The 14,364-nt window shown below is 32.0% G+C and overlaps 1 protein-coding gene across 1 annotated transcript in view; it reads left to right on the top strand.

Annotated features, from left to right (window-relative positions):
* The window catches only part of Ptprc (protein tyrosine phosphatase receptor type C), a 120,962-nt gene extending 112,473 nt beyond the window's left edge, over positions 1-8,489 (top strand). The window contains exons 27-32 of the mRNA XM_076872930.1: positions 310-443; positions 1,540-1,674; positions 3,732-3,854; positions 4,075-4,253; positions 5,817-5,952; positions 7,433-8,489. Of these exons, the coding sequence (XP_076729045.1) occupies positions 310-443; positions 1,540-1,674; positions 3,732-3,854; positions 4,075-4,253; positions 5,817-5,952; positions 7,433-7,708 (983 nt within the window). The 3' untranslated portion in view covers positions 7,709-8,489. The remainder of the gene's footprint in view (positions 1-309; positions 444-1,539; positions 1,675-3,731; positions 3,855-4,074; positions 4,254-5,816; positions 5,953-7,432) is intronic.
* Positions 8,490-14,364: the final 5,875 nt, after the last annotated feature.

The raw sequence follows: 14,364 nt of genomic DNA, 5'->3' as shown, positions 1-14,364 counted from the left end.
GTTTCTTCCTATAACCTTTTTAGGTCTTCCCTTTTTTTAAGGCTTTTAAAAAAATAATTTGTTAATCCATTAGTACTGAATTTTATGTAGGGTATCATTGCATTTATATTAACATACTTAATTCTGATTTTTTTTAACTTAGACATGTTAACCAAACATAGAATTATTTTTTTATTTGTTTCTCTTTTGGTGGGGGTGGGGATTGAATCCAGGAATTAGGAAACACTAAGCCCGTGCTCAATCAGTGAGCTACATCCCCAGCCCTGATTGTTTCTAAAGGAAGACTTACTGCTAATTTATTTTACATAGATGATTTTAACAGAGTGCCACTGAAACATGAACTGGAAATGAGCAAAGAGAGTGAGCATGATTCAGAGGAATCCTCTGATGAAGAAAGTGACTCAGAAGAAACAAGCAGATATATCAATGCATCTTTCATTATGGTAAGTGCTTATATTTCCCAAACCCAGTATCTGACACTTTTAAAAATTATGTCCAGATGACTAGAAGCCATTATTACACAGCTTCATAAACAAGTGATGATCTTGGTCATAACTACGTATCTATTGATAAAAGTTTCAACTTTTAATGCTGTATTTTAACTTATCAAACAATTTAAAAATGTTAAAAACTAATGAATAGATTCAGATTAAGGCAATGCTATTGCTTATATTCCATGCAAAATAAGACTATTGCCATATTAATTTTAAAAATAAAGTTTGAAGAGCTAGGGTTGTGACTCAGTGGTAGAGCGCTTGCTGACCATGAGTGAAGAATTGGGTTTGATTCTCAGCACCACACATACATAAATAAAATAAAGGTCATTGATAACGAAAAATATTAAAAAATAAATAAAATAAAATTTGAGCAAATAATATTATTTGAAAATATTTCTTCTTACAAATAATATTATTTCAAATTTTTATATTTTCATAGTTTAAAACTTCACTTAGATTAACTGGATTGTCAGGTGAGTCTGTGTTACATACATTTTATTAAAAAATAAACTGAGAATTCAAACAAAGAAATTTCAGTCATTCAGTAAATAATTATTACATATATGGTAAGTTGGATTTCTTTCCACAGATTTCCTAAAACACACATTCAGTATTCAATGAACATTATTTAAATTATGCTACATCATAAAAATGTATAGACTCCAACTAAAGTAGTGTCATGATAATGATACTTTAAGTGCTATGGAATTCTTTTTACCTTAGTAATAACAAATATAGTGAATAAAAGTTTTGGGGGGTATTTTTGGAAGGAAAATCTTTGTTTTTCAAGATAATATTTATGTCTTAATCTTGATATAACATTATTTGCTAATTTATTATTTGAGTACATTTATTTTATATATAATTTTATATATGTACATATAATTTCATATATATTTATATATAATAAAGATATTTTATTTCTTTTTGAACCTAAGGATTGATATTTTAATGTACCAGCATTGATAACAAGCTGACTATTTTTCTCTCTTCAGAGAGCAGTAGTAACAAAGTCCCCACCTTTGTTTTTTTTTTTTTGAAGGGTTACTGGAAACCAGAAATGATGATTGCTACTCAAGGACCATTAAAAGAGACCATTGGTGACTTCTGGCAGATGATATTCCAAAGGAAAGTCAAGGTTATTGTCATGTTGACGGAACTGAATCATGGAAACCAGGTTTGTCCTTTTGGGAATATATATTTGTTTCAAGTTTTTCTATTATAAAATGTCACTCTCCGTTCTTGGGTTACTTGCTTGGTCTTTGTGCTCATGTCTTTTTGGTCCCTCTGTCACACAGGTCCCATTTGTTTAGTTTTAAGACAACTTCCACCCCCATGTTGACTCCCATCATTTTGGGTTTGGATTCTGACAATTTTGTGATTGCCTGTCCAGTCTTGCTACTCACAGTTGTCCAGAACACCGCAATTTTAGCGTCACAACAAACAATGCTACGTTTTATATTTTCTTAAAGATAAAATTATTTATTTCTATGTGGTGCTGAGAATTGAACCCAGTGCCTCACACATGCTAGGCAAGCACTCTTCCACTGAGCTCCCTTCACTCCCATAATTCCTGAACCCAAGTGAGTGTAGGTAAGAAGCCATTAGCCCGTCATACTCATGAACATCTCCCACAAAAGTGTTGAAAAGGTGCTATAAAGAGAACCAGAAGTATTGTATTCTGTTGTATGAAATGAGGTACTGTCTCACACACCTTTTAAAAAATTAAAAAGATGTCAATCTTTCTAATGATTTATTCTGAGCATGGAGAATACTTTATGTATTTGATATTTGAAAATCATGTAGCTCTTTGTGTGTTCCTTCCAATTCATAACTATAAAACGTGTACAAGTTTTCTAAAGAGTATTATTTTAAACATGAATAGATTTCAGGGTATGCTTACCTGTTTACTATTTGTTTTTTTCTTCAGGTATAGATACTTTGTGGTACTACTGAAAATACCTTTAATAATATTATTTTGACCAAAATTTGTAATATATAATTCACTTTGAGGTGATGAATAAAATTTTTCTAATATCTTGGGGAAAAAAAGATAAAAATCAAACTGCTTATCTGATGTTTAAGAACTTCATAAATCAGACTCTATATATCTTTTCATTTCCCTCCTCTTTTTTATGTTTTACTTACTCTTTACTTTAGAAAAGTAGGTTTATGTATTGAGTCTTTATGAACCAATTATATTATCATTGCTGTGTTATAGTGTTAATATTTATTAATACTCCTTACACATAAATATGCCTTCCCTTCCATCTTGACCTTATTATTCTATATTCTTATTTATTATTTGATATAAATCAAAACTCCTGAAAAATTTATCTATATCCTTCCCTCTTCATTCCCATGCAGTATTTATTGCCATAAAATTCTAATTGAAGGTGAACCTAAGATATAACTTAGCACCTAACAAATTACCTAACATATGTTAGTGCTTATTTAATAAAAGCCCTCACAGACATACACTAAGAATCATGACTTTCTTTCTTTTCTCCTAATGCTCTACTCATATACAGAAAGTTCCTTTTTTATTTATTTCTTCTGGTTTATGAAATAAATATTTGTTCAGATTTCCAGAATGGAATTCCAGTATTTTTTTCACTTATCTAAATTATGCAAGTCAAGAAATAGAATGAGAATACAGGCACGAATGGCCATCATTGTCAGCAATGGTGGATTTGTAGCACTGGAAAGCAATCTGCAGAGGAGGAAATATTTTGTGATTCACCTGCACCCCAGTATGACCCTTTATTTTGATATTCTGCCAATTTAGTAACTCATGGTGCTGGTCATCAGGATGCAGAGATAAATCCCTAAATGATGCAGGCTCCTTCCTCAGGGACTGGTGGATAGACAGCAGGGCATGAATTATTGGAGGTGTCAATCTCCAGATTTTGAAGAAGTGCTAATCAGAATATGGAAGGCAGGAACAAATCTCGAAGACCAAAATCAGCAAAGATCAGCTCTTCCTGGCTACATTGATTATTCCCGGATTTCCTTTACTTGCACAATATTTGTTAAATGGATTTTCACCATATCTTCAAATGGATTTTAGATTTTTGTGGGCAGGTTTCAATTTTAGAATGCAGTGATTTCCATTTATTAGAAAATAATGAAGGAAAGATGAGAGAGAGAGAGAAAGATTGATTCTCTGAATACTTCAAATAGTAAATTCAACATTTGTGTAGATGTCATTGAATCATACTCTTACTTATCTAGGAAATCTGTGCTCAGTACTGGGGAGAAGAAAAGAAAACATTTGGAGATTTAGAAGTTGATCTGAAGGACACAACCAAACATTCAACTTATACTCTCCGTGTATTTGAATTGAGACATTCCAAGGTAAATAAACAATTTAGATGGTATATACCTTTGATATAATTAACTCTGGCAGGAACACTAATATAAATTATTTTATTTGAGAAAAGCTACCATCTGTGTAATGGTTCAGAATAAAAATTTTAAATTATTTACATGAAAGCAATTGTAAAGAAAAACGTGACTGTAAACTATATGGATGGAGCATCACTTCAGCTAATGTCCCCTTCCCTTCTGGTATTAGAGGAAAGAGCCTAGAACCGTGTACCAGTACCAGTACACCAACTGGAGTATGGAACAACTTCCTGCAGATCCCAAAGACTTAATTTCCATGATTCAGATTCTCAAACAAAAACTATCCAAGAAGACTTCCACTGAAGGGAATAAGTACACCAAGAGTGTGCCTATTCTAATTCACTGCAGGTGGGTGGAATTTGATAGGATGTGCTCTAAAAATCCAAATACTTGACTTCTTTGTTGGCACTTTTTTCTATTTGTCCTGATGTATAAAACATATAACTCCAGAGAAAATCTCTGATGGAGACATTCACTCTCTGTGTTATATTTCTTCAGAGTAATGGTTATATAAATATGATAGGAATGGTTATATTTGAGTTTAATAAATCCAGGCAATAAATTTAGATCAATAAATACCAAATATCATGTCATCTTGGATTCCTCAGTACCTGAACCTAGAATGTCATAATGGCTGAATGAGCAAATGAATGGAGAGAAGGGTGAATGAACAGACAGATGGATGGATTGCAGTGGATATATGCTCATCTGCATTGATTCCCTCTACGTGGTGTTTCAGAAGCCAGAGGACTGAAAGCTTCATCTTCCATAAACAGATTTAAATATTAAATGATATCTCAGTGCTTAGCAATTTAGATTTTAAATCCATTATATTATTTTCTTAACTGACCACAGAGGCAAATATTTTAGTAATACAAAATCTAATACTTGATTTTATTAGTTTCTGTTATGCTGGCTTTCCAATTTCACCTGTGGTGAATGTTTTTCTGTGCAGAATTTTACCTGTGGTAAATAGCCACCTTAACTAGAGGATATTAAGAGAAAGATTCATAATATAGAAGGTCTACATGAAAGTCAATATGAAAATAAATGAGAACTGAAAAAAATCATAAAGCAAAGTGAGAAATATAAACCTACAGAAATACTTTTAGAATTTTTGAAAAAGCCTCAGTGTTATTGGAATCACAGACACTAGAATCAAGCCCTTGGAGATGTCGTACTTTTCATCACTTATTTGAATTTTCAAAAGTGAGACTTACCTGGAAAGAAAGGAAATGAAAGGAAGTTTCACCTTCTATGTATTAAGAAATATGCTTAGGATATGCTTAAATATCTACTAACTGTTCTTTAGTTATGTATGGTACACAGCATCCTGATGATAATGCATGCTAAAATTAAATCCATTATATAATGCTTTACACCTCTCATAGAAAATTGATCATTGTTTTCCTTTGTTTTAATGAATAATTCTTATCAGTTCTCACTCCTCTTCTGGTATGGAAGTGGAAATGTTTGTAAAAAGTGTAGAAAGCAGAAGAGTCAAAGAAAAGCAGATGGTCTTCTACTTCTGGTTTTATCAATTTCTAACTATGCCTTTAGTGTCTTTAACTCTTGAGTTCCTCATCTATCAAGCTGAAATTACTATGTTGGTCCTAATAACTTCAGACGTAAATAAAATGCATTTAAAACCAATGAAGTACTAAATAGAATAAAATATATTTTAAAAGCCCAATCCAATTGTTTCTAAAAATACAGGAATATTAAAATCCTAAATTGAAAATGATCAATCACTCCCCTCTAAAAAATTATTTAACAGAAATAACTGACTCTTATGAAATTGGAATAATACAATCTAGTAAAAAAATATATTTTATCTCTCCCTACTTCATACGAATATCACTTTTTCCATAAAATACACTTGTTTTCTATTTTAATTTTTTCTTCTTATAGAGATGGATCTCAGCAAACAGGAATATTTTGTGCTTTGCTAAATCTCTTGGAAAGTGCAGAAACTGAAGAGGTAGTGGATGTTTTCCAAGTAGTGAAATCTCTACGAAAATCTAGGCCAGGAATGGTTTCCACATTTGTAAGTATACCTCACCATTGTTTTTTTAACACTTTGTTCTTTTTTATTTTGAATTTCTTTTCTCCTCTCCTGTCCTTACCTTCTATTCCCTATTCTTCTTTTCTCTCTTCTATTTTTATGTTACAATTCACATGGAATTTTTATCAATACAAATAAGAGACGTAATTAGCATTTGCGAGCAATTTGTTGTGACAGATCATTAAAAAAATCCTTAAATGGTTATGGATTGCTTAATTTCTCCTCCTTTAATTCTTTATCCATTAGTGTTGTGTGAGAAACCATCCCAAAATTTAGTGGTTTAAACAGCATTGATTGTAGTTCAATAAGCCTATCTGGATTGCTCTACTCATCTCCTTGGGCTCAGATGAACAGGGTCTCTCATATGTCTGCCACCAGCTGACGAGTCCTCTGGGGTCTAGTTGCTCTCAAATGATCTCTGTCACTATTAGGCTGAAAGTTGGCTTCCATTTAGCTGTGACTGGATGACTTTCTGAGGTGCAGGCTTAAATCAAACACACCCTGTCTTCCTCTGCCTTGTTATCAGCTGAGAAAGTTACAATGCCACCTGGATTCAAGAGGTGGGGACACAGACTCCTCCTAGTCTTTTCCTAAGTACCTGAAGTTGCATTATGAAGAGCTGTACATACAGGAAAATAATAAATGCTACATTTAAAAAAAAATCAAGCATGTATCTTCTTTATGTTGTAGTAACTATAGATGATTAACTGGGAATTAGTAATTCTTTACAATATAAATTTAATTATTGCTCTCTAAAATATATGAAGCATTTTATTATGTACAATGTTGAGTTTGCATATATATTGATTTTAAAAATGTGTTGAGGAGCTGAGGTCGCAGCTCAGTGGTAGAGCACTTGCCTAGTATGTGAGAGGCACAGGGTTTGATTCTTAGCACCACATATAATAAATAAAGATCCAATGACAACTAAAACAATTTAAAAAAATAAAAATAAAAATGTGCTGAGTGCCTGCTACTGTACTCTTGCTATTGAGAGACTCATTGTTTGATGTTGGGAAATGGCAGATGTTTAGTCAACAACGTAGTAATTAAAACCATAGAGAAATTATAGTGACACGAACAGGGGCATTAGGCTATGGGGATCAGGGTAGACTTTTTGAAGCAGGTGATTTCTGCTCTGATTCTTAAGGGCTCTGTATGCAATAACCAAGAAGATAAGCCCCAAAATGGCATCCAGGGCAAAGGCATGGGACTGAGACATCACATGTTAGAAAGGAAATGAACTCCTATTTGGTGGTGCTTCAGGGTCCATTTTGAAAGCAGCTCATCCTTTAGGACCACAAGGAAATAAGTCATTCAAAATTTTCCTTATGCAGACATGTCGGAGAACTTTCATCCAGACTTCCAGAAGGAAAGGATTAGTTGTTGCTAATTTTCATCTGACATATATACAAGGACATCGGTTTTCCTCATGTAATTTCTTGCTGCTTTCCTTCATTAGGAGCAATACCAGTTCCTATATGACATCATTGCCAACACCTACCCTGCCCAGAATGGACAAGTAAAGAAAAACAACAATCAGGAAGATAAAGTTGAATTTGATAATGAAGTGGACAAAGCAAAGCAGGATGCTAATTGCGTTCATCAAGCTGGTGCCCCAGACAAGACCCACCAAGGAAGCAAAGAGGTGGAAGGTGCTGAACCCACAAGTGGCACCGAGGGGCCAGAACATTCTGCCAATGGTCCTGCGAGTCCAGCTTTAACTCAAAGCTCATAGGAAAAGACGTACATGGGGCAACTCAAAGCCTGTGCTAGCTGTTTTCTGTTTTTCTAGAAGTGGGAGGGAAAAATAGGAAGACATTGGACTGATGATCAAAGTGCACTGGACCAATGTTTGGGGGAAGATGCTATTTTACCACTGTGGAAAAAATATTTAAGCCAGTTTTGCTAAGATGTTTTGTACAGTGTTATGCTTATTTTAAAATATTACCTGTCATTCAACAAAAACAACTTCTTAGTAGTCTTCATGTGTGTGTGTTTGAATACCTGATGGTGGACAGGTAGACCTTTCAAATGAATTTAAATGCTCTTGAGAAACTTTGCATACAACTTTTTTTTTTCTGAAGAAGGAAAAAAACACACTTTTTATTGGAACTGTTAACTTAGCTTGAAAGATCTATTTTTTAAGACATAAATTGCATGTGTACTCTGTATAAGATTAGCAACATGTACATTTCTAGAATGACCTCAAGATGTCCTCCTTGTTCTACTCTGATATATCTTATAGTTTACTATTTTACTTAGAGTACATAAAAGTAGTATGTGTGTGTATAGGTACTATAAGAAAGTTAACCAAATTAAAATTTGGAAATCTTATACTCCATCTGTTGTCATTTAGTCCAATGCCTTTTTAGGTATATTTAATTTAAAATTTTCAACTGAGCCTATATTGCTTTTTTCACATGGGTTTTAGACTTTGCAAAATAGATTATTCTCTGTACAATATATGGAATTTATTGCTTTCGACTTTGACCAAATTTATGTTTGCTATAATTGAATTTAAATAAACATCTTTAAAATAAATAAATGTAGTATATATTAAAAACCCATAGGGATATGAACAGAGCAAGAAAATGTATTTGTGTCCTATTTACATCTGACACTTAACGTAGCTATTTTATGACATTTAAGATTGATGTGAGAAATACAATATTGCATGTCTTTACTTCCCATGTTAAGGTCCATCTTTGACTTTCATTAGTGATTACTTTGAATATCTCAAATTCTTAGACTGCTTCTACTAGGAATTCATATGGATAGCCACAATAAAGTTCAATCATTAACTTCCTTGTTTATAATATATTAAATGTACGCACCTATTAAAATGTAGCTTAAGTACTATTAATAACAGTTTACAACAATTTTACAGGTTCCAACTCTAGAAAGAAAGACACATAATCTAATAATAATAATATAGAATCTATTTTTTAAAATCCTCAAGAAAAATGGTACTTTCCAAGATGTCTTTTGATGAATTCTGAATTTCAACATGGGTCACACTATCTTTAGATTTATTTGGTTTTCTATATTTTCCTTTTTGTAGCTCATATCAAATGTCTTAACTATACAGCATCAATTCCTTTTTTATACAAGCCATATTTATTTTGTTTTTATTTCAAATTCTTTTTTTATTATAACATAAAATTAGCATTAAATCCTTATGCTATTGTATATTTCATTGCCTTTATTTAACAGATTAAAAAAAAGGGAAATTTAAAATGAAGCAACAGTTTCCAATTTATATTAAGGTCAGTTGCCACCTTTTTTACCTATTAGTGAGAAAAAGGCAGGTGAAAATCATCAATTATGGGCATCAGAAAGAAATACATCTTACTTTTGCTTTTCTTGCTACTTTTTCAGACTTCTGCACTTTAGTTTCACTTCATGAAACTTGACCAGATATCATTTACTAGATAATGTTATTATAATTTGTAATTCTAATGCCCAGTAGATTCACATGATAGGTATTTATCTTTATGTGAGTTGCTTCAAAATACACAGTAAAACCTAAATTTTAAATAATCTATAAAAATGTTTTTCTTTATTGGTTTCAACTGCACATAACATCTTCCAAAAGTGAATGTTGTGGGTTTAAAATATGTATTTCCTACTTGAGACTATACTTTCAGATAGAAAATAACTATTTAGAAAATATAGCCATGATAATTTCTATTAGTTTAAGAAACAAGCTGGAAAAATTTTCTTTTTCTTTTGCAAATATGAATGTGCAGTAAAGGGAAGGATAAATTGTGGTTCAGAGACCAGTTACTCTATGAGAACATGGATCAACCAGAAGGTGCACTTGAATGTAGGATATGTCCAGAATTTCCATCTTTAAAAGAAAATGGTATGTAGTGGCTTTGGCTATGGGTTGCATTCATAGGAAATCTGTCACAAAACACAAAAGATTTCTTTGCTAATGTTTGGTACTGACATTATTAATTCCAGGAATTAGTCAGAAAAACGAAGCAAAAGGTGTCAACTTAAAAAAGTCTCTTCCATTTTAAGGATAAAATTCTGAATCCTGGTGTCTCTTTATTGCACAGAAAGAGACTATGTTTCTTTTAAAGTTTATTTTATTTCTGGGACTAGAATTCATGGGGGAATAAAAGATATATTTAGTAATCTTAAAATTCAGTTCTTCAAGCAATAATTTTTTACATAGGTATCAGATATTTTCAGAATGTATATGCATTAATATGTTCTTTTTTTCGTTCTGAATTTTTCTTTATTTTTTAATACACCACAGCAGTGAAATGCATTACAATCCTTATTACACATATAGAGTACCATTTTTCGTGTCTCTGTATATAAAGTATGTTCATGCCAATTTATGCCTTTATATGTGTACTTTGTTTTGTTTTTTTTTTTTTGCATTACAATTCTTAATACACATATATACCACAATATTTCATAAATAACTTTTTTGGGGGTGCTAGGATTGAACCCAGGGCCTCTACCAACTGAGCTATATCCCATCCCCAATATGTTCTTGTAAATGTCAGTAGCTGAATGTCTCTGCAAGATGACTCTAAAACGTGTAAACTTCTGCTCAGAATTCTAATACTTGGTCAGAAAAATCTGACTACTTAACGTAGCTATTTTATGAAATTTAACATTGTACTTATTTTCCTTTTTTTTCTCCTTAAAATGTTGAATGTAAAGTTTTTGATTTCTTACAAGTAACTAGGGCTGATCTTAATTTTTAATTTATAGTGCAGATTTGTTATAAAACTTTTCAGAGCATCGTAATAGGGCTAAATAAGTGGACGGTAATTGCCTCTAACTCATTGCAAAATGTATTGATATGAAGGCCTTCAAACACACAACTTCAAAGTAAATAAAAATCGGTTATAATTAGTAGAAAATGAAAGATTGTCCTTTAATTCTCCTGTGTATATTTTACATGGGATAATCTGAAGTTTCTTCAAAGAGACATAGTCAAAATTGGATTATTTAACTTCCTGTTTTAAGTGAAGAGATTTATTCTACTATGAGTCTTTTTTATTTTGTGTTCAATCCTTTGTAATCATGAAATTTAGGTGTCATATAAGATACAAGGTAGTCATTTGAATTTCAAATGAACAAGGAACAGTTTTTAATATGAGTATATCCCATGCAGTATTGAATATATACTAAAAAAAGTTCTTTGCCTATCAGAAATGAAAATATTATTAGGCAATATAAATATACATATTAAATTTTAAAAATAAAAATTATGTATTCATTATGTATATATTTTCAAAATCTTGCACTTCTAACTTGGAAAATTTCACAATTTCCATTTTACTTAAAAGAACATTTGTGGAATTAGCCTTGATTTTTTAACTTTAATCAAAACTTTTTCATCCATCATCTGAAAATATAATTCTTCCTCATAAAAGGAATTTCCTGATATTTAAAAGGTCAAAATAATTTAGATTTGTGTGTAGACAATTTTTAAAAAATCAACATTAAAAATTAATACTGATCCAATTGAAGGTAAGTATGTTGTTGTATCATAACTTATAAATTTAAAAATTATTATTGTAATAATTAACATTTACTGAGGCAAAATACATGCTAAATATTAGTTACTTGTTTTACCTGCATTGTTTCTCAATACAATTTTTACGCCATACATAATCTTGTTATCTTTGGTTTATAGACGAAGGACTGAGGCTTGGATAAGTTCAGTGCCTGGTATAATACATCTATTAAATGATAGAGCTATAATTTGAATCACCTTTGCTGGCACATAAGATCCGCTCATAACATTCTGCTCTTCTTTTGAGTATCAACTTTGTTTGTATGCTTTGAAAAATTAGTGGAGAAAGCAATCTGAATTTATTTTCTGTTTTTTCCTTATTTCATGATTAAAACAAATAAAAAATCCCCCACAAACTATTTGTAATATCTGCTCTCAACAATGCTGCACAACATAATAAGCCTAACTGAGCCCTCTTCCAAAATCAATGTTATTACACAAAAAAATAAACATCCATGGGAAAAGATGGTTCTCATAATGCGTATAAACAAAGATCATCTCATTGCTAATGTGAGTGCCAGGAAGTAAGGCATTACAATAAATCACAAACGTCATTGTTCTAATGTCCCATAATTTGGAAATAAGAACAAATTCTTACTGTTTAGATCACATTTCAGTATGGTCAGAGAATTCATCAATCAGCATTTAAAACAAGTTAACAATCCACCATAAAATGCAAACCACATTATGAAGGGTATGATTCATTCACTCTACCAGGAGTGACACAAGGAGTCTTTCTGACCTTGTTTGTCCCCAAACTTGGAAAGCCAGGGAACTAGAAATGGACTTTCAGTGTTTCCTTCAAGACTCATATGCATCATTTGACTTCAGTAAAAGGGAGAATCTCTGGTGAACTTAACATTTTATTTTTCAGAAAACGGAAAGTTGTTGGATTCAATAATGTCTCTCCTATATAGGAGGCAAATCAGAACCAAAGAATCTGGTATCCTGTCCAAGATAAAAATATCATCTTAAATTGACATAGATTGTATAACCTCAGATGATTTTCACAAACACGATATGACTTGGAAAGATGTGGCACTAGAAAGGGAAACAATCTGTTCAATATTAACACATGGGATGAAAGGTGAGACAGAAGCAGGGCACCCATAGAACCTGTTCCACACTGGTTAACACAGGCTTAATGCCAAGGTTTGCTCACTGTGTGCCTAGGACACTACCTGCTAAGATTTTTAATAGATAACTGATAACTCATATGTCTCATTAAACCAGACTATAATGTCCCTCATGAATTACATTTCAGGAATATGTTATATAAGTTAGGAAGCAGGGGATAAAAGGATTGATATATGTTCTAAATATATTTATATATTTATAAAAAAAAATTAAGACTGACATATAGCTATTATTTATTTATTTAGGTACTAGGGATTGAACCGAGGTGCTCTTGAACCCACTGAGCCACATCCCCAGCCTGTTTAATTTTTTATTTTGCAACAAGTTCTTGCTATGTTGCTCAAAGCCTCCTTGGTAAGTTGCTGAAGTTGGCTTTGAACTTGCTAACCTCTGCCTCAGTCTCCTGGGCCGCTGGGATCAAAGGTGTGCACCTCCATACTCGGCAGCAAATCCTTTTAGAATGAACTTCCCCTTTAAATGCAAGTACTTGCTTTCATTGCATTGACAGCTTAACCTAAAGAGAGGGATGGAGAAAGAAAGACTATGCAGAAGATTTAAAGGTAACATTTCAGATATTTTTGTCATACTATCAGAAATAAAAAACTAAATTCTCTCAAAAACTATCTAGTATCTGTTCTGAGTTATTCTGAACTGACTTGGCAAATAAATTTCCCAGTTCCTCTTATACTTTGTAGTGGATGTTAACCCTGATTATATTGGCCTGCTTTTAAGTCATGCTTCTTTTTATTTAAATTACACTACATAATTCTTTGAGCACCTGATGTGTTCTGATTGGCTTACCAAGTCTTGAATTACTCACCAAATCTTTGTCCTAGATGCTGAGTCTTGACCTTGATCTCCAGGCTATTTTGGAGCTTCTTGCAATCCTAAATGATAGCCTAAATGCATGCATCATGAAGAAACACAAGTACCATAAGAATCACACTTTAACAATAAAGAAATGATTCATGTTCAATACCTAGTCATGTGAATTATATGAGAAAATGTGTATCCATGATATAAATGCAATAGACTTTAGTTTGGATTTTTCAATGCATGTGTAAGTGTGTGGGTTTCCTCTAAGACACTCTAATGCTTCTCATCTGGGCTCACAGTCAGTTTCAGTTTTGTACCATGACTTCTTAAATGAAACAAGTTTTTTTTTTTTTTTTTTTTGTAAATAAAACATGCTTTGGCAGTTTTTCCTTTGTTTAAAGTAACATTGAATTAAATCATTGAAGTCAAATTTCCCTTTGGTTAGAGTCAGTGGGAAATAAACTCTATTTGTTCTTTCAAGAAGCAGCAAAATATTTGTTCACAATTTAAATGCAGGAAGTTAAAAAAAAGGTCAAAAGCAGTCAAATCAATGATAACTTAGTAAAATTACTAAACTCCGCTGTTTCTGTCCACATAATTTTTTTTAGTATGTTTCAATTCAGTGCCCTGTAGTCATTCATAGAACATATGAATTTCAGGAGCATTTATGCAATGTCAATGAAAGATTAATTGTATTTATCATTAAAAGATGATGCACTTTGTAGGGTGTTCATTATTTAACCTAATTCTGTGGATGTTTGCTTAGAAGGGCGTATTTCCAGGAATATGTGATATCTGTGTTTTGTATTTTTATGGAGTTGCTAAATTATTATGAATGCAAGACATGCTTGACATTAATTTTCACAAAAGAGAAAAGAGAACTGGATATAGTC

This window comes from Callospermophilus lateralis, chromosome 13 (assembly GCF_048772815.1).
Source record: "Callospermophilus lateralis isolate mCalLat2 chromosome 13, mCalLat2.hap1, whole genome shotgun sequence".
NCBI classification, from domain to species: Eukaryota; Metazoa; Chordata; class Mammalia; order Rodentia; family Sciuridae; genus Callospermophilus; species Callospermophilus lateralis.
The sequence above is the reverse complement of the archived record's forward strand: the minus strand, read 5'-3'. Positions and strand labels throughout refer to the sequence as shown.